The sequence below is a fragment of the Musca autumnalis genome, unplaced genomic scaffold, assembly GCF_047663935.1.
Source record: "Musca autumnalis isolate F117 unplaced genomic scaffold, ASM4766393v1 scaffold_2, whole genome shotgun sequence".
In the NCBI taxonomy this organism is placed as follows: domain Eukaryota; kingdom Metazoa; phylum Arthropoda; class Insecta; order Diptera; family Muscidae; genus Musca; species Musca autumnalis.
The window spans coordinates 98842041-98862054 of NW_027411755.1; the positions used below are offsets into that span (position 1 = coordinate 98842041).

At 37.9% G+C, this 20014-nt stretch overlaps 1 protein-coding gene across 2 annotated transcripts in view; it reads right to left on the reverse strand.

Moving 5' to 3' along the window:
- The window catches only part of mib2 (E3 ubiquitin-protein ligase mind bomb 2), a 361272-nt gene that overhangs the window by 80790 nt on the left and 260468 nt on the right, over positions 1-20014 (reverse strand). For both annotated transcript variants that reach the window (XM_073968614.1, XM_073968613.1), the window contains one exon: positions 6027-6212. In XM_073968614.1, coding sequence (XP_073824715.1) covers positions 6027-6212 — 186 coding nt within the window. The remainder of the gene's footprint in view (positions 1-6026; positions 6213-20014) is intronic.

The window sequence follows — 20014 nt, forward strand, 5'->3', positions numbered from 1 at the left end:
AACCCAATAGAGGTTCTAGCAAACTTTAAGTCAGATATACGATTCAACTCATACTTTTGTTGCAAAATACTCTTAATCTCATTCAGGGCTTGGTGTATGCTCTCAACCAACGTGTTCTTATATCTTGTTTTAACATTTTCTACAATTTGTTGTTTAGCTCCGAGTGTTTAAAATATCTTCCCAATTCGGGAACAGGATGTTTTTCAATAACATCATCCATAACAGATAATACAGTTAGATAAACATCTGATATGCAAAGAGTGTATATTGCGTTGACCCTCTGAGTAGTTTTTGTGTTTGCTTCTCTCATGAACAAAACAACTTGCAAACAAACGTCATCTTTTTTTACTCATACTATTGCCTCTCCATAACAAAACGGCAATAAGTACCAGACTACAAAAACGAAGCAAATAATTTTAGGCATTTTTGGTCGGTTTTATATTCTTGTTAGATTTTCGTGTTTTATATGGTCTCTGGCACGACTTCTAAAGGGAGACCAAAAATTTAGCACGATCGTGTCACATAGTGCAGATCGTGTTTAGTCGTGTCGTGCAAAATCGTGTCGAACAAAAAAACACGATCACGCACGGCCAAAAATGTATTCCGGCACGACACGCACAAACACGGCGTTTTTCGAGAAGGCACGAACACGCACTACTCACGCACGACACGCGCCCACCTCTAGTAAAAACACTTAGTTTAAGAATGTGGGATATGACAAAAAAGCTTCTTTGGATTGTTTTATGCAAATGGCAAAACTTGTGAATTTATGTAAGTGTAATCAGGATCGTAAGTACTACATGGGGTAAGCAACTCCAGAACAGGTCTTAAACTGGATCCAGTCCAAACGTTTGTAGTACTTAATATAAGCCCACACATTTTGAAATGTTCTGGAATTGTACCCGAAGGAGTGGAATCAAAAACTTTATCAAAATATTCCAGATTTATCGTGAACACCAGCCAACACATAGGTAGAAAAGTAAGTCTTTTTATAGAAATTGTTCTAATCACTTCTTTGAAGTCCAGTATGTTTCCTCATAGAAGATCTTAGGACTTATGTAGAAAACATGTTGGTCTTCATGTTGATCATCAGTAGGATTTCTCATAGAAGACTACAAGGTCCTTCATAGTAAACCAATGGGTCCTCTCATAGAATATAAGATGAGAAGACCAGTGGACTTCTGCCGTCAGGATATGGATTGCAACAAAATCTGTAATTATCCCTTAATATGAAAAGATTTTTTCCTGTTAAACATCACACTCAAATGTTAAACAATTTTGGCAATGAAGATGGTTCAGTTTCAGTGCGATTTATTTTTGTATTCATAACGGAACCCGACCTCCATACAAAATTTGGTGACGATCGGTGTTTAATTTGGCCTGGAGTTTGATTAAATTGAAAATAAATTAAAATTGGTATACTAAAAGGGGGCCTAGGACGACTATTTTGCAGTGTTACATGGATTTTGGTCAAAACAAATTTATAATACACTTTCCACATTATAGTGAAGTTGTAAATAAGTGGGATCTAAAACCAGTGTTTCGAAGTGTATTTAAGTTTTTCCATAAATGTGTTAAGAAATCGATTCAGCTTGAAAACTTAATTTTACATTTTATTGCAAAAATTAAGTGGATCAATTGGACCAAAAAATAATTATAATAAAGCCTTTTCTTATAAAGTAGTTTTCTTATAAAGTTAATAAACGATTCCCAAAATTTATCTCTCTGCCATAAAAAAGAAAGAAATTGGTAAATTTAGAAAAAAACAAGTAACAAAGTATCAGTCGCCTTTGCCGACAGAGATATACCCTCAGCCTATGTGAACTGGAACTTTCATATCTACGGACAGACCGAATGTAGTTAGGGTCTTTTCAGAATTTTGTGGTACTTTTTGGACATAGGAACTTGCCGACAAAAATGTCATATCTTTTCGATAGATATCGCGCCCACTAGTCATTTCAGGGGGTTATCGTACACCTGTTTGACCAGTATGCCAGGAAGCATGGACTTGTCCACGGAAAACATAATATGGCTGAAAACAGGACCACAAAGAACATCATCGGTATAAATTTCCAAAGGATCTCCGGACAAACCCTACATTGCACTTGGCCACAAATGTTGAACTTTTGTGTGGGAGGCATCCTAAGGAGAGGACCGATATGGACAATTTTAGAAGTTAAACTAAGTTTGGGCAAAATATGACGAAGGTCAAATTTTGGACCAAATCGGTTTATCAGTTCGAGAGTTATTGTGCTCTCCAGCTACTACATATGGTTCCATAGGGGGTTTTTACAACTTTCGGCTGTTTTCCCAAGAAGTATGGACTTGGCACTGAAAAAACTTTTACCGTCGTAATTGAGACATAGATTGCAAGTTGCTTCAACAGAAATCAAAGTTAGTCAAGAGCAGGTCTTAAAGTGAACTTATCCGAAATTTTGTGTGGGAGGTACCCGAAGGAATGGACAAATATAGTCCATATTCAAACCTGATCTATGTCTGGTAGATATATTAGGATGCGTAAAGTATGGACCAAATCGGTCCTTCCCTTGAAGAATTATCGTGCCCACAAATTTTCCGAACATTTTTGAACTTTTGTGGGGGAGGTACCTGAAGGAGTAAACCGATATAGCTTATCTTCGAATTTAAACTAAGTTTGGACAAAATATTATGAAGGCCAAATTTTGGATCGAATCGGCAGATCCGTTCGAGAGTTATCTTGCACTCCAACTACTACACACGGTGTCAAGGGGTTTTTTGAACCTTTCAGGCTATTTTCTCAGGAAGTATGGTTTTTCCCCTGATGAAACTTGTGCCGCCGTATGGGGGGCGGTGAATACAAGTTGCTACAACAAACAACAACATCAAAACGATTCGAGAACAAGTCCTAAACTGAACTTTTCCGAAATTTTGTGTGGGAGGTACCCGAGGGCGTGGACCGATTGAGTCCATATTGGAACCTCATCTAAGTTTGGTAGAAATTTCCCGATGTGCAAAGTATGGACTAAATCGGTTACTCCCTTCAAGAGTTATCGTGCGCACAAATGTTCCGAACATTTTCGAACTTTTGTGGGGGAGGTACCGGAAGGAGTGGACCGATATAACCCATCTTCGAACTTAAACTAAGTTTGTACAAAATATTACGAAGCCCAAATTTTGAACGGACATTGCTAAATCGACTCCAAATTGTTTGAAACGGATTTCGTCCAAACATACTTGGGGTCTAAAACCATTATTTCGATGAGGCACATATGAACGTGTATATGGTAAATAACAAAAATGTTTTGCAATCGATGAATCCGAGTTTCACCCTTTCAGAATTCGCGAACTGTTAACATATTCTATAAAGTATGACTACAATTCTTTAAAATGAAGTGTTTTAGGAGGGATCCCATAATGTCGACCCTTAAAATTAATTTTCGTGGAAGCTGTGTTGGCATCAATGTAGAAAAATGGGTAAAAATGGGTTGAAGGCAACAAGTTTTTTTATGTTCCCATGCGATTTCTGGCTTAACCTTACATTTTATAGACTATTCCCAAAGAATGAATCACAGAATACTCCATGGGCAATAAGATAGCAGTGTATGATTTTTCGATATATCCACTGCATCCACCTAAAATTGATGCTGACATTTTGAAGCCGGAATTTCGGGGTTTTTTGAATTTTTTTAATAATCCGGACGCGCAAGAAGATAATACTCCAAACTCATAACACGATTATAGAACTCGTGATTTTACGTCGTTTGGTGCATATCTCATGAGTGTGCTCCTTACAGCATCCTAGTAATTGGAGTCGAAAGGCCAAAATTTCATGCGTGAATTTTTTTACAAAACCTATTGTTTGCGTGTAAAATTTACAACTGTCATTCAATTTCCTTTGAAACCCGCGTGAATTTAGTTTTTTTTTACGCGACGGTTCTAATGAAGCCTTCCGCGTTCGAATTCATCTACTAAAACCGCGGATATAGATACCTTGAAAATCGGTAAATCAGCAAAAAAATATTTTGACAAATCCTCGTACTAAACCGCGATTTTCTTTAAAATTTTTTACATGAATGGAATCCTTTACTCGCGATTATATTATTTGCGAAAACACGTGTCATAAAAAACAGAGATACGCGAGTAATATGGGTATTTCGCCAAAAATTGAATGTGGAGGCACATCCGCGGTTTTTGAAGAATCTATTTGAAATAGGTGTATATTGACGTATTTTTGATGGGCGCTGATGAAACCGGATGCGCATCAAGGTCAATATACACCTATTTCGTATCGTATGCACATTGCGCGACTTTTACCAACTTTAAGGTTTTTTACAGTGCATGATGCAACTGGCGGCACACAATGGCCGCTGAGTGAAACATTGAAATATGCATAAATATTGAAAGAGATTGATTCGCTTTATCCAAAATCGGATGCGCATTTACCGACTTTAACTAATTCGCGAATTACAGGCTTTTTAATTTTCATATCTTTTAAATGATAGTAATTTCAATATTACTCTTAATTTCCTATCCTTATACGTTATCACAGTAAGCAGTTAAGCTTTCACGATGGTAAACCAAATATTTTGATAAAGTTTTAGCAGAATACTTTAATTTATATATTAGATTTTAGCGAAATAGTTGGATAACTCTCAAATATTTTTTTCTAATTTTTCGAAACAAACCAAAAAATATATTTGTAACAATATTTTCCAACAATGAGTTGTTTATAAAGCCAATGTTTATAATTTTGGTTTCTCATTTTTTACGCGTTGTCTAGTTTCTGTACGTATTTTTAATTTAGTTTTTAGAGGTTTATACGGACTCTGAGTTAGTATAATTTAAATTTATTGCCAGATTTTTTTTAATTTTTTTCATTTTCCGCGAAAATAAAAACACATTTTGGAAATTTTGGTGGATCTACGGATGGATATCAAATGCTGTTACTGATATATGCTTACATTTTCTCAATACAAAAAATAAGAAATTTTAAAATATTTTATCATTATAAGAGGATAAAAACCGCTATAACTTTTGCGCGCATCGGCCAATTTCGTGAACGCGAGCAGATTTGAAACCAGATTTTTTTCCTTTAACTCTATACCAAAAATCGTAGATGTGCTCGCGAAAATTTTTTTTAATTTTTTTCAAATGGAATTGCAAAGGAATTTTGTTATTTGCCATATACCCTCGTTAGCATAAATGCTGAGGGTATAAAAAAGAATCTTGGCCGGAGTCGAGCTTTTCTTTCACGACTCCGACTCCAGCAAAATTTTCTAGACTCCGACTTCGAAGCCCTTTAAATAACATATCAATTTCAAATTGGGTTGGAATCAATAAAATAAGAGACCTTCTTATATCTAATATAAATAAAATTAAACTTGTATGGATAACGAGAATGTAGCACACAATTTTTACCAAATTTTTACAAATTTCTGTTGTAAAATGCTGCAACCCCAAAGATGACTTAGTATCAAATTTTAGCCATTTCTGTGAGAATATGTGGCTAAAGGCTTAAAAATACAGAAATCCGGAAGTACCGTTCTTTGGGGGCTCAACACATAGATCGATATAACCCATTTCCAATACCAAACATTCTACTTCTGTACTAAATTATAAAGCTCTATCCTAAATATTGCGATCTTTATCTTGATTTTAACTGGCACGCGGAGTGATGGTCAGACGGGCATAATTATATCGACTTCGAAAGCCTTAAAAATACAGGTACCGTTCTTTGGGGGCTATATCAACACGTAGATCGATATAACCCATTTCCAATACCAAACATTCTAGGAGTAATATAAAGTTCTGTACTAAATTATAAAGCTCTATCTTAAATATTGCGAGCTTTATCTTGATTTTAACTGACACGGGGGATGGACAGACGGGCATGATCATATCGACTTCGAATTTTATGCTGATCAAGAATATTTATATTCGACGTGTCACAAAAGGAATGACGAATGTAAGTATTCCCTCCATATTATGGTGGAGGTTATAAAAAGACATGTAGTAAGATACTGTACAAAGGTGTTACATGGACTTACCTAAAACTGGCATGTGATCTTTGTAGTAATATCCGCCCGTAGTAGCAACGACATATTTCAAGTCGACATTTCCCTTGTGACCTAAACGGTAAACATTCGTAGATCCAGTCGTCCAGGAAACATTTGCGACACTACGACAGGATTCGTTATCCCAACCACGAATTTCCATTACTCGTCCAGTTTGCCCTGTAAAAAAAGTTTTGAGGTTTTTAATAATTAATTATTTCTTTTAACACGTGTTAGAGTACAAAAATTTGCAACCCTGCAATATCGCATTAATTTAACGAAGAGAAGAAGAAGACGAAGCTGATGTGCTGAAATGCAGTCAGTTGTTGCATAAACGTGGTAGCGCACACGCGCATTCTATTTAAAATTATTTTATGTTTTCACATCACATATTTATTTTATCATTTTCGTGTTTCCTTTAATATGAATTAAATCAATGAATGTTTGTGTTTTAATAAAATATAATTCCTGAAAAACGACCCCCGAGTTAATCCTCTTTAATTTTTTAGTTCAGAAGTGGTATTGTAATATCTAAATTTTAAATGCGCTTACGGTTCGCGGAAATAAAAGAAATACAATTTGTCGTATTCCAATAAAGAACAACGGTGTCCAAATAAGAAGATCTAATTAGAAATGAAAAACGTCCAAACGCATTGGTACATATCATAAACGTCGTAGCACACACGCGCATTCTATTTAAAATTATTTTATGTTTTCACATCACATATTTATTTTATCTTTTTCGTGTTTCCTTTAATATGAATTAAATCAATGAATGTTTGTGTTTTAATAAAATATAATTCCTGAAAAACGACCCCCGAGTTAATCCTCTTTAATCTTTTAGTTCAGAAGTGGTATTGTAATATCTAAATTTTAAATGCGCTTACGGTTCGCGGAAATAAAAGAAATACAATTTGTCGTATTCCAATAAAGAACAACGGTGTCCAAATAAGAAGATCTAATTAGAAATGAAAAACGTCCAAACGCATTGGTACATATCAAACGGCATCACATACGTAAATATGTATAAAAATTCTTGTGAACATACATACGAACATACAAACGTTTAAGAACGTTTGGGTTTCGAACTACTAGCTTCCACGAATGACAATAATTGTGCATCTACCAAATGCTCTGGAGGGAAACGATCCAAAATAGTCTTATCATTGGTCGTCCATTTTCTAAGCTCAAACTTTGCCGAAGAAAGTGCCGAAATGAGTTGATCCCTAGCAGTCACCGCGGTCTCAAGGTCATGAGCTCCTGCCAATACATCATCCACATACATGGATTTTCGCAATACATATATGCGCTGCTAGGGGATACTGAGTTTCTGTTTCGTCCGCCAGTTGCAATAATGTCCTAATAGCTATTTAAGGGGCGCAATTCAAACCGAAGTTTACTGTTTCTAATTCGAAGTCTTGAACGGGTTTAGTTGGCGAGTCCCGATAGAGGATTCTTTAAAGCGAAGTGTGCTGAGGGTCAACGCGAATCAGCCGATACATTTGGGTTATGTCTGAATTGAAAACGAATTTAAATACTCGCCAACGAAGTATTAAAAGTGCAAGGTCCAGCTGCAAAGTGGGCCCGACATGTAGAATGTCGTTCAGACTGTTCCCGTTAGACGTTTTATTCAAGGCGTTAAATACTACGCGTAATTTAGTTGTCTGCTTTTTGAGGTTGATGACCGAATGATGAGGCAAATAACACGAAAGTGTGCAAGCACTGGTAGCAGAAACTGACTTCATATGATTGAGCTCTAAATACTCATTCAGAACCTTATCATATGTAACTTTTACCTCCGGTTTTTTCAATAACGATGGCTCATTCCGAAGGAATTGCTTGAGGACATTACCACGAGATTCCCCCAAGTACCCGTTTACGCCTAACTCAGTTCGCAAGGGCAGGGTTACAATAAATCTACCGTCAGAGGATCTACGAGTGGTCCGAACATAATTTTCCTCAAAAATGCGATCATATGGGGACAACATGTTCCGTTTAGGAGTTTCTTCTAATTCCCAGAATTGCAACAAAGTTTTCTTAAGAGAGTCCTCTTCCTCAATATTAATTGTCGTATCAAAGGTTCTAATTTCCGACGATGGAATTGGCCCAGTGACAAGCCAACCGAACGTATGTACTTGCAAAATTTAAAAACAAACGGAGAGAACGAAATGTGATGTGAAGTGCAACAACTCAAACCTAACGTAAAACAAAAACAAGTAAGAAAAGCGTTAAGTTCGGTCGGGCCGAACTTTTTATACCCTCCACCACAAATTTCAGCCATTTCGGTGGATTAATGTGGCCACTACCTTCAAAACACCGAAATTCGGAAGGTACCGTTCTATGGGGGCTATATGATGGCGTGGACCTATACCTACAAATTTCTGGGGGAAAGCTTTATACGCCTAAAGAAGACTAAATACCAAATTTCAGCAATATCGGTGTGATAATGAGGCTAAAACGTTCAAAATATCGAAAATCGGGAGATATTGTATTATGGGGGCTATATCAACACGTGGACCTATATAAACATTTTATGGTAGAAATGTTTCTTAGCCTCTGGAAACACAAAATGCAAAGTTACAACCGATTCTTTGGTCAAATGGGTCTAATACATTCAAAATATATTAAAATGACGCGTACTTTATAAGGGGTCTTATGTGGGGACTAAACCAAAACGTGGACCTATATAACCCAACTTTGGTAGGAATGTTTTCTGGCCTCTGAAGACACAAAATACCAAATTACAACCAATTCTGTGGTCAAATGGGTCTAATACATTCAAAATATATTAAAATGACGCGTACTTTATATGGGGCCTTATATGGGGGCTATACCAAAACGTGGACCTATATAACCCAACTTTGGTAGGAATATTTTTTGGCCTCAGGAGACACAAAGTACCAAATTACAACCAATTCGGTGGTAAAATGGGCCAAATATCTTAAAAATTCCTTAAAACGACGACGCGTCACGCGTCATTTTGTATGGGGGCTATACGAAAGCGTGGACCTACATAGCCCGCTTTCAATACCAAAAGTCCTACGTAAATATAACATATTTTCCCAAAATTTCATCAACCTACGTCAATCCGTTCGGACGCTAGAGTGATTTCCACAGACGGACAGACGGACGGACAGACAGACGGACAGACGGACGGACATGGCTATATCGATGTAGAATTGCACGCTGATCAAGAATATATATACTTTGTGGGGTCTACAATGATTATTTCGAGTAGTTACAAACGTAGTGACAAACTTAATATACCCCCATCCTATGGTGGAGGGTATAACAAAACAACTCAAACGGAAATTTTAAAACGAGCTAAAACGTGAAAAAACTCAAACGTTATGGAACGAAACAATAACTGAAAAAAAACCAAACGGATTATGAAAAGTGAACACAACGAAAACAAAACGATAATTATTGAACGTAATAAGAATTTTAAAAACGATTAACGACTACGAACGGATAAACGATTAGAAAAAGGAGTGACAATAGAAAGTAATCAAAACAACACGAACGTAAACATTAATATAATAAACGGAAAAGCAACGTATCAACATGCCGAAATTAACATCATTAAAAGTTGAAGCTTTAAAACGGTTACTCCGCGAAAGAAATTTAAATGTGACGGGTAAGAAAAGTGAACTGATCGAACGGTTATCTGAAGCCCTTGGTAGTGATGAGGTCGAGTGTGAAGATACTGATTGTGTAGATGAAGAATCGTCAATTCAATCTCAAATCAATTCTTTAAAAGAAATGATGCAAAATGTGATATCAATCGTACAGCAGCAACATCAAGCAACACTGCCCACCGTAAGTCTATCAGAAAACGAAAACAACGAGGCCAAGGTAAGTGAATCAAACACTACACAGAAACCCAATTACGACTCCATCTGAAGAAGGTACAGCGTAAAAGAAATTGCTGAAATCTTATCAGAGTACGATCCAACAAAAGATTCAACTTTCAGCGTAGAACAATTCATCGATAGGGTAGATAAAGCCACGCAAGCCTATGAATGCGAAGAAAACCTTTTGTTATTAGCAGTAAAGTATAGTCTCGATAATCCGGACACCACATGTTTCGGCGATGTCCGGATTATCGAATTGTCCGGATTACCGAGTATTCACAAAAACACATAATTTTGTAAGTTAAAATCATTAATATCGGCGGTTTACTAGACAATAACATGACATCTAAGGTAACCGAATTCATATTAAACAAATATCACGGGTGGTGACCATTTTAAGCAGCTTTTCTGGCTACCAAATTTACTTCATAGTTTTATTCAAGGATATAAACTTCTTAGACCATCTACACATACTGATTTTCAATGTCCAATGGACTTGAGATATAACTTCAGAATTCAAATGGCCTCATCTCATTATGGTGAATATATTTTAGCGATTTCTATGACTGATGTCCATAGAAATGTTAAGTTAAGTTAACTCAATAAATTAACTTAACATTTCTATGGACATCAGCAACAGGCTTCACCTTGTCGTCGAAACCAAAAAAGGTATTGTTTTATATAAATATTATATAAATATTGGAATAAGACAATGCAATTTAAATCTATTGGCTGTATAATAACGAGAATACGATACAAAAATCCGTAGTTGCAGGTGATTTTGTATATCAAATAATGAAAATAAAAGGAGTCATGCGTTTTTAAATAATTTATTGCAATTTCTATACAAGAGGTGCGATTATCCAACTCTTTTTTTGCGTTATCGAAAAAATCGGTACAATTAAATTGTTTATAATTTCGGTAATTAACTATATTTATCAGTAACTTAGAGATCAAACAAGTAAAAAAGTGTCAGTCGGCTTTGCCGACAGAGGTATACCCTCAGCCAATGTGAATTGCAACTTTTATCTACGGGCAGATAGAATGTCTCTTCAGAATTTTGTGGGCCTTTTTCAACATTTGAACTTGCCGACAAAAATGTGGATTAGGAATTAACACAAATGTTGAACTTTTGTGGCGGAGGTACCGTTAGGGTGGACCGATATGGGCGCCATTTTAGCAGTTTGACAAAATATTAGGAGATCCAAAGTTTGGACCAAATTGGTTGCACCATTCAAGTGATATCGTCCTAACATTTTAGTGACATTTTTAAATATTGGGAAGTTGGGGACCGGTATTGCACCATGAAACTCAGTTTGGATAAAATATGACGAAGACCAAATGTTGCAATGGATTACATCAGTCACTCCCTTCAAGAGTTATCGTGCGCATATTTTTTCCGAAGATTTTTGAATTTTTGTGAGGGAGGTACCTGAAGGAGTGGACCGTTTATCTTCGATCTTAAACTATGTTTGGACAAAATATTACGAAGGCCAAATTTTTGGACCGAATTGGCAGATCCGTTCGAGATTTATCTTGCGCTCCAACCACTACACACGGTGTCATAGGGGTTTTTTTGCACCTTTCAGGCTATTTTCTCAGGAAGTATGGACGTGCCCCTTATAAAACTTATACCGTCGTATGGGGGGCAGCGAATACAAGTTGCTACAACAAAAATCAAAGCGATTCGAGAGCAGGTCCTAAACTGAACTTTTCCGAAATTTTGTGTGGGAGGCACCCGAAGGAGTTGACCGATTGAGTCCATATTTAAACTTCATCTATGTCTGGTAGAACCTTCACGATGTACAAAATGTGGGCCAAATCGGTTACTCCCTTCTAGAGTTATCGTGCGCACAAATTTTCCGAACTTTTGTGGGGGAGGTACCGGAAGGAGTGGACCGATATAACCCATCTTCGAACTTAAACTAAGTTTGGGCAAAATATTACGAAAGCCAAATTTTGAACCGAATCGGTTGCTCCGTTCGAGAGTTATCGTGCGCACCAGGCAGACAGACAGACAGACGGACGGACATGGCTAAATCAACTCCAAATTGTCTGAAACACATTTCGTCCAAACATACTTGGGGTCTAAAACCATTATTTCGATGAGGCACATTTTGCCCGTATGAAAGTGTATATACCCTCGTTAGCATAAATGCTGAGGGTATAAAAATAGTCGTTTAGTTCTGCCTATAGCAAGATTGCTATTAAATTTTATTTAAACTTTTCATTCATAATTTTGCGTTTTTATTTTACCGATTTTTGTCGGTAACTCATAATATGATTCTCAAACGAATCTAAAAAAATCTAAAAACTAAGCTATTAATTCCAATGCTTTAAATGTTTTAAACATTTCTAGATAAAATATCATTACACAGTTCCAAGGGAATTTGTCACTAATAGGGCCTAAAGATCTATTTCCTTTAGAGAAAAGGAACACCGAACATAGATTTTTAAGGGAACTAGGCTACCCAACACTATGTTGAAAATGCTGTTGCTTATCATAGTTAGACATCGATGGGTGAAGGGTAGAAAAATCATTCGACAGAGTCAAATAGTTAACTCCATATTGACTTATAACTGTGTAAACAGTGGCTAGCCACGAAAGAAACAAAATCGAACAGCGTGCGAAAAGAATTTAGCGATAAACCTGTTACGATAAATGGTTTAACATATTATGCATTAATTGATACAGGCAGTGAATGCAGCATGATCCATAAGTCAGCCGCGAATAAGCTAGGAAACGAAATAAGAAAATGTAATCTACGTATTAGCGGAGTCTGTGGAGGGACGTGTGTCATCGAAGAAGTCATGACAACAAAACTAGCTATTGACGATTTGAAATTACGGCAGAACTTTACGTTGCGGATGATCATACCCCGGACTTAATTCCTGGAAAAGACATTTTTACGAACAACAAGATACGGCTTATAGTAAACGATAAAGATCAACGATTGGAATATGCTAACGTATTAACGACACGGAAAACGGAACGAAAGCCAATTACCTTATCGGAAATTAGTTGCGGAATAAACGATGAAGAAATCCGGATTATGCTACATAAATTGATAAACGAAAATAGAGACGTCATTGGAAAAGGCATCAGCGAAATCGGATTAACGAACGAAATAAAAATTAATATTGAGTTGACGACCAAAGAACCTATTGTATCCAGACCATACCGAATTCCCGAACCGAAAAAGGAAATAGTTACCACGATGATAAATGAACTTTTAGCCAACGATATTATAACAAAATCTACATCCACGTATGCTAGCCCAATTGCACTGGTAATGAAGAAAAACGGTCAAGACAGATTATGCGTCGATTATCGAAAATTAAACCAGCACGTCGCACAGTGTCCGATTTTCCGAAAAACCTGGCCAAAACTCTAAAAATGAATGGATTTTGACCTAACCTTTGGTTTTTATGTTTTTCGGGCCGCTGATTACATTTTTGATATTATTTATTATTTAACCCTCAGGCGGTCACTTAAGGGGTCTTTTTGGTCCCTCCTCCTATAAAATGTGATCTTATCGGATCAAAATATTCTACAAATTTGTTCGCCATCAATTTCTACTATAGGTCCTAGAATACACCAAAACTCTATATCTTACCTAAACACCAGAAATATGCAAAATTATAAACACATTTTAGGGTTAATGACGTAATTTATATGGATTTTGGCAAAATTGTCATACAAAGCATCATTTTAGAAGAATGGCATCAAAGACAAAAATGTTCTCCGCTAAATTTCACTATAAGTCATTAAAGAAATGAAATCTCTATTTGCATTACATACAAAGCAAATATCGGTATCAATTTTGCCAAAATACCAAGAAACTAAAATAGGCTTGCAAGCTTCTACCATTTCTACAGTTTTGGAAATGTTTGAGTTAAGATCACTTGGAATCCTTGCACTTTAGGTGTATAATGTCTTTGGCAACTTTACTGACAAGAATGCGAGGAATATTTTTCTTAAAAAATTAACCCTCGTGCGAGTCATAAAAGCGGTCTTTTATGTCCTTTTTTCTGAAAATCTTTAAAATCGCCTATAAAATGTGATGGAATCAGATCAAAATATTCTAGAAATTTGTTCGCCATAAAATTTTACTATATGTCTTAGAATACATCAAAACTCTAAATTATAACCAAACGCCAAAAAGTGAGCCTATCCTATATTATGACATTCTGAATGAAAGAAAATCTGTACATACCTGCAAGACAAAATATTACATAAAAACAAAAAGTGCAAATATGTGCAGGATGTTTCGATGGAAATTGGTAAAAAAAAACCCTTCCCTTTTTTATGAAATGATAAATTACACGGCCCAACTCAATCTTACTCACAACTATTTTCATAATTTATTGTGAAAATTGATCTTGACAAAAAATTAACAAGTACGGACATCAATTATTAAAGAACGCACAATTCATTGGCGACACTGAACATCTTAAATACTTTTCACATACTTTCATTACAATTACAAAAAGAAAATATTTAATAACCGTTGTTTATTTTGCATATTATCATAGATTTATAAACAACTTAAATATTGAAAAAAAAAAGAAATTCCAAATAGGCACTTCGATCTGCATTTATACCCACTTATTAAACAAGAAATGTATATATTTGTTCATAAATACACGCACTGGGATCCTATAAACAATATCTGACCCTTTTTAGTGTAAATTGATAATTTTTTTTTCGATTTTTGGCCAGGTTTTTTGGAAAATCGGACACTGTGCGTCCTTAAGGAAATATTTCCAACTCCAAATATCGAAGAACAACTTCAAGACATAAAACAATTTAAATACTTTACGTCCTACATTTGAATAGCGGATATTACCAGGTTCCGATAGACGATAACAGTCGAAAATACACGGCATTTGTCACCCCTGATGGTTTGTACGAGTTCAAACGTATGCCCTTCGGACTTAAGAACGCGCCCGCAGTGTTTCAGCGTTTAATGGCACTAATCCGAGAGAGAGAGAGAGCTCGAGACGGTGATGTATTCCACTATATGGACGATATCGTTGTAGGAAGTAATAGTATTGACGAAATGTTTGACAAACTTCGGAGAGTATTTGCAGTTTTACGTGAACTAAACCTAACATTGAATTTCCCAAAATGCATATTTCTTAACGAAACCATAGAATTTCTTGGTCATAAACTACACCCCGATGGTCTAAGCCCAGGCGAGGCTAAAACGGCTGCGATTTTGAAATTCCCAACTCCCACGAATACGACAGAAGTCCGACGATTTCTTGGATTAACGAGTTATTTTCGAAAGTTTGTACCCGCGTACGCTATCATATCCGAACCCCTACGTTTATTATTAAGAAAAGATTGTCAGTTTTATTGGGATGAGAAGCAGGAAAGGGCGTTCAACGAATTAAAATTGTATTTAAGGTCCAACCCGATTTTGGTAGCGTACAAAATGGATAGCGAACACCAAATCCATACAGACGCAAGCTCCATAGGAATTGCAGGAATATTGATGCAGAAGGAAGCCGACGTGTGGAAACCTGTAGCTTTTTACAGCCGATCAACGACCAACGAGGAGAAAAACTATCATAGCTCGAAACACTTGCTGTTGACGAGGCTTTGGAACGGTTTAAATATTATATCTACGGCAAGAAATAACGGTAATCACGGATTGTAGTGCATTAAAACGACCATTCAGAAAAAATGAATTAGTACCCCGAATTGCTAGATGGTGGCTACGTATACAGGACTTTGACGTTAAAATAGAACACCGAGCATCTTCAAGAATGGAACAGGTTGAAGCCCTGAGCCGAGCACCATATGAGAAGCCAAATGAAACTGAGACAGCATCTATGCGTATTTCAAAAACCACAGTAAGTGAAGACGACTGGTTATTCTCAACGCAACTTCAGGACGAGAAAATAAGAAAGTTGGTCGACGATAGATAATTTTTTTTGTGGGTAGTCCCAAAAGCAAAACGCTGGAAAGTAGTCCAAGAACAACACGATAACGCTGGTCATTTAGGACTCGAAAAGACGATACATGGACTAAGTCGACACTTCTGGTTTCCTCGAATGCGAAACTTTGTAAAGTCGTATATTAAGTCATATACCTATTGCGCATACAACAAACACGTTGGTGAAAAACGCGAAGGAGAATACCACTTCACCGACATAGCGCCAATTCTATTTCATACTGTGCATTTGGACCACTAAAAGTTCTAAACAAAGCGAACATATTTTAGTCATTGTGGACGCTTTCACAAAATTCACAATAGTCAGAGCGGTAAGAAGCACAGCAACGAAGTACGTCATCAACGTTTTAAAAGAAGTCAGCGAATATTTTGGAGTACCAACACGTGTTATAACGGACCGAGGAACGTCGTTTACATCCAATGATTTCAAACGGTTTTGTCACGACAACGATATTAAACATATGTATTCTCAATACAGTAAGAATACCCAGATCGAATGGTCACGCCGAAAGAACGAATCGTACAATACTCGGAATGCTTCTACCAGCAACGAAAGAAGATAAACGATGGGACGACCAAATACGACGAATTCAATGGTCAATAAATACGATAAAAAATAAAACTACTGAATTATTATTGGCTTATCAACCGAGAGATATACTTCAAAATAAAATGGTATTAGCGTTACACAACAGCGAAACATTTGATGAAGAACGAATACAACAAACCCGAGACGACGCAGCTATTCGAATTAACCGGCAACGACACATTGAAAAGCAACCATATGATCAACGACATGCGAAGCCAACACGATATAAGGAAGGCGATATAATTTTAATTGAAAACGAACCTGCAGCGACTGGACATTTTAGAAAATTAGAACTTCTATACAAAGGTCCTTTTATTATAACGCAAGTTCTACAGAACGATCGATATGTTATTAAAGATTTACCCGGCTCTAACCGAAAACAACGTCATTATAAATCTATTCACGCATCCGATAAATAAAAACGCTGGTGTATCTTACCACCTAACGAAGATGAAAATAGCGAGGACGAATTTCACGAAGACGTTTCAATTGAGGACGATTGATTGACAGGATGGCCGACTGTTAGAGTACAAAAATTTGCAACCCTGCAATATCGCATTAATTTAACGAAGAGAAGAAGAAGACGAAGCTGATGTGCTGAAATGCAGTCAGTTGTTGCATAAACGTCGTAGCGCACACGCGCATTCTATTTAAAATTATTTTATGTTTTCACATCACATATTTATTTTATCTTTTTTGTGTTTCCTTTAATATGAATTAAATCAATAAATGTTTGTGTTTTAATAAAATATAATTCCTGACAAACGACCTCCTCTTTAATCTTTTACACGGAGCATGAAATACAAGAGTTTTAGAATTATTTCCATCATACACATTTTCTGTGAGCGCATCTACCATATTTGCTATTGAGTTTAAGAAAAATTCTGATTTCATAACTCTTCGCTTTCACAAAATTGGCAGATGCACGCAAAAGCTATAGCGAAATTTTTCTTTTATAAAGAAAAAATATTTCAACATTTCTTAAATGTTGTATTGAGAAAATGTTTGTTTGTATGTATATCAGTAACAGCATTTGGCATCGCTAATAAAGTATTGCATTTAAGTAAAAAGAATTCAATCGAAACGTGTTTTAGTACGCGGGTTTAACAAAATAAATTTTCCAGATATTTATTTTTTAATGTAACAATATCCGATGTGGATGGATCCGAACCTTGATGGCTTTATTAGATTCGGCGAGTAGACAATTGAATTCTCGAGGGTTTTTAACAAAATTGGCACATCAAATTTTCGATTTTGGACTCCAATTACACTGTACAACACAAAAAATAATTATAAGATAATTCTGCCAGGTTATGAAAGAGGAACGAAAAAAAGAAGACACGTGTATCGGCGTTTTGAAAGTTTACGTCGGGAAGTAACCTAAATAGGCGTAGTAACCTAAATAGGCGTCCCCCGCCGCGGATAACAATCTTTGCGCGATGCGGGGGCTAGACGTCACAATCCTCTCATTTAACTTCTTGTAGTGTTGAACTGGGAGGCTGTGATCGACCAAAGGTTATCCACTCTCTGTCACGCTCCAACACAGTGCACTAGAAACTCATAGTGCATCTCTGGACTGAGTGACACATATTTGGTAGCGATCTCCTACCAAAGTAATGGTGAGATCCCCTAACACCGGGGTGTTATGCAACATCGTGCCTATCGGTGTTCCAAGGTTTGCAGTTAGGGTACCAACTGTATTCGAACGGAGCCTCGCTGATACCTGGGCACCTCAGCGAGTAGTTTGCCCTAGTCATGGTAGTGGAGGGCTATGCCATGGCTGTCCTCAGCTCCCCCATAAACCCCTTTTCTCATGGAAAATCAATTTAAAAACTCAAAAAATCTTAAAACCCCCAATTCCGATCTACCCTCGTTATCGACCACTGCTATGACCACGGACAATGTTGCACCTTGTGCGAATACCCAATCCCTGGGCGGGGACGACAATAAGACGACACTGGACAGTGTTAGTGACGCCATCAACCAGCAGAGCAGGGAGTTGCTCGAGCTCCTGAGGGATAGTGAGACCCTCCGACTCAGTCAGGAGAGCCCCCCTCCATGGGACTGGGAGAGTTGGAAGGACGATGAGATGGATATCAAAATTATCCCATCTCAGTCGTCCAACGCAGCTCTCTCTCGCACCTTGGAGAGCTCCAACCTTATGGTCGGGGATCCTGCTCCCTCAGGGGCTGTAGTGTCGGTCGACTCCGACAAGCCTGCCTTTTGCAGGCAGGATGCTGTTGTGGAAAAGGTTCTGGAGGAGGAAACGACGACGGCTTCCCCATTTCCCCTTAACTAAAGCTAATAAGTCTCGGCAGAAGAAAGATAGGTATAATTACCGCAGAGCTATCTTCTACTGCCAAAGATTTATTGGCAAGGACCCCCTCCGAGGTAACACAGTCGGAATTTAGGAAAATTGGCTTGAAGATCCGGTTTGTGAGGCGTTTCGAACGGAAATATCCTCACATTGAGAAGATCTTCCTGCCAATCGACAAAATTCCCACCCCTGCAGAGGCTGCAGTTGCCAGATCAGCGGCTGTGACAAAGGCAACCTCTACAAGGAAAAACGTAAATCTACAGGGAAAAACGTTCGACAACAAAGAACTGCCCGAGTCCTTTGCGGACATCTTTGATGACCGCGGTCGGATCGGGCAGTTTGGCTCCACTGGCCCCAAATACGACAGAACGTAAGGGAAACACTGGTGTGATCCCTCCCGTTTCGAAGTTGGCCGGGGTAAAGAAAGGTGTAGATCTGGCAGGGGCTACGACTGTGCAGAGGGCTGGGCAACAGACCACTGTAAAGCCATCGACACCTGCTAGACCTCACCCTTCTGGTATTAAGAGCAATGCTAGCACTGTGAGTAGCAATGGGGCGGTGGCGAGAGATGGACCATCGACCTCGAAACAGGGCGGACATTCAAAGACATCTGCGCAGGAATGCGTTAAGAGGGTCAGGTCTTCTGAAGATCCGCATCCTGTTGCTAAGAGGGTGGTGGACCGTCGACCGAGCAACCACATGGACTCGCACTCACAGGGGACCGTTCATAAGAAGGCAGCCGACCCAGGTCTGATACCCCCACAGCCTTCTGATGGCAGGACACCGAAGCCAGCGAGCTCAGAAGGGATGATCGCTCCGGAGAATCTCCGAGTGGCGATCATTGATAAGGCTGATCTGGACGGGAGGATCAGCGATTCGCACTGGCTCGCAGTGGAACGCCTCCTTAGGAGAGCAATCACCTTTGATGAGGTAGATGCCGGGAAGACCGGCTTCGGCAGGGCGGTTGTCCAAAGAGGCATCAAAATCCTCTATTGTCAGGATGAGGAGTCGAGCCTGCCTTTTGCAGGCAGGATGCTGTTGTGGAAAAGGTTCTGGAGGAGGAAACGACGACGGCTTCCCCATTTCCCCTTAACTAAAGCTAATAAGTCTCGGCAGAAGAAAGATAGGTATAATTACCGCAGAGCTATCTTCTACTGCCAAAGATTTATTGGCAAGGACCCCTCCGAGGTAACACAGTCGGAATTTAGGGAAATTGGCTTGAAGATCCGGTTTGTGAGGCGTTTCGAACGGAAATATCC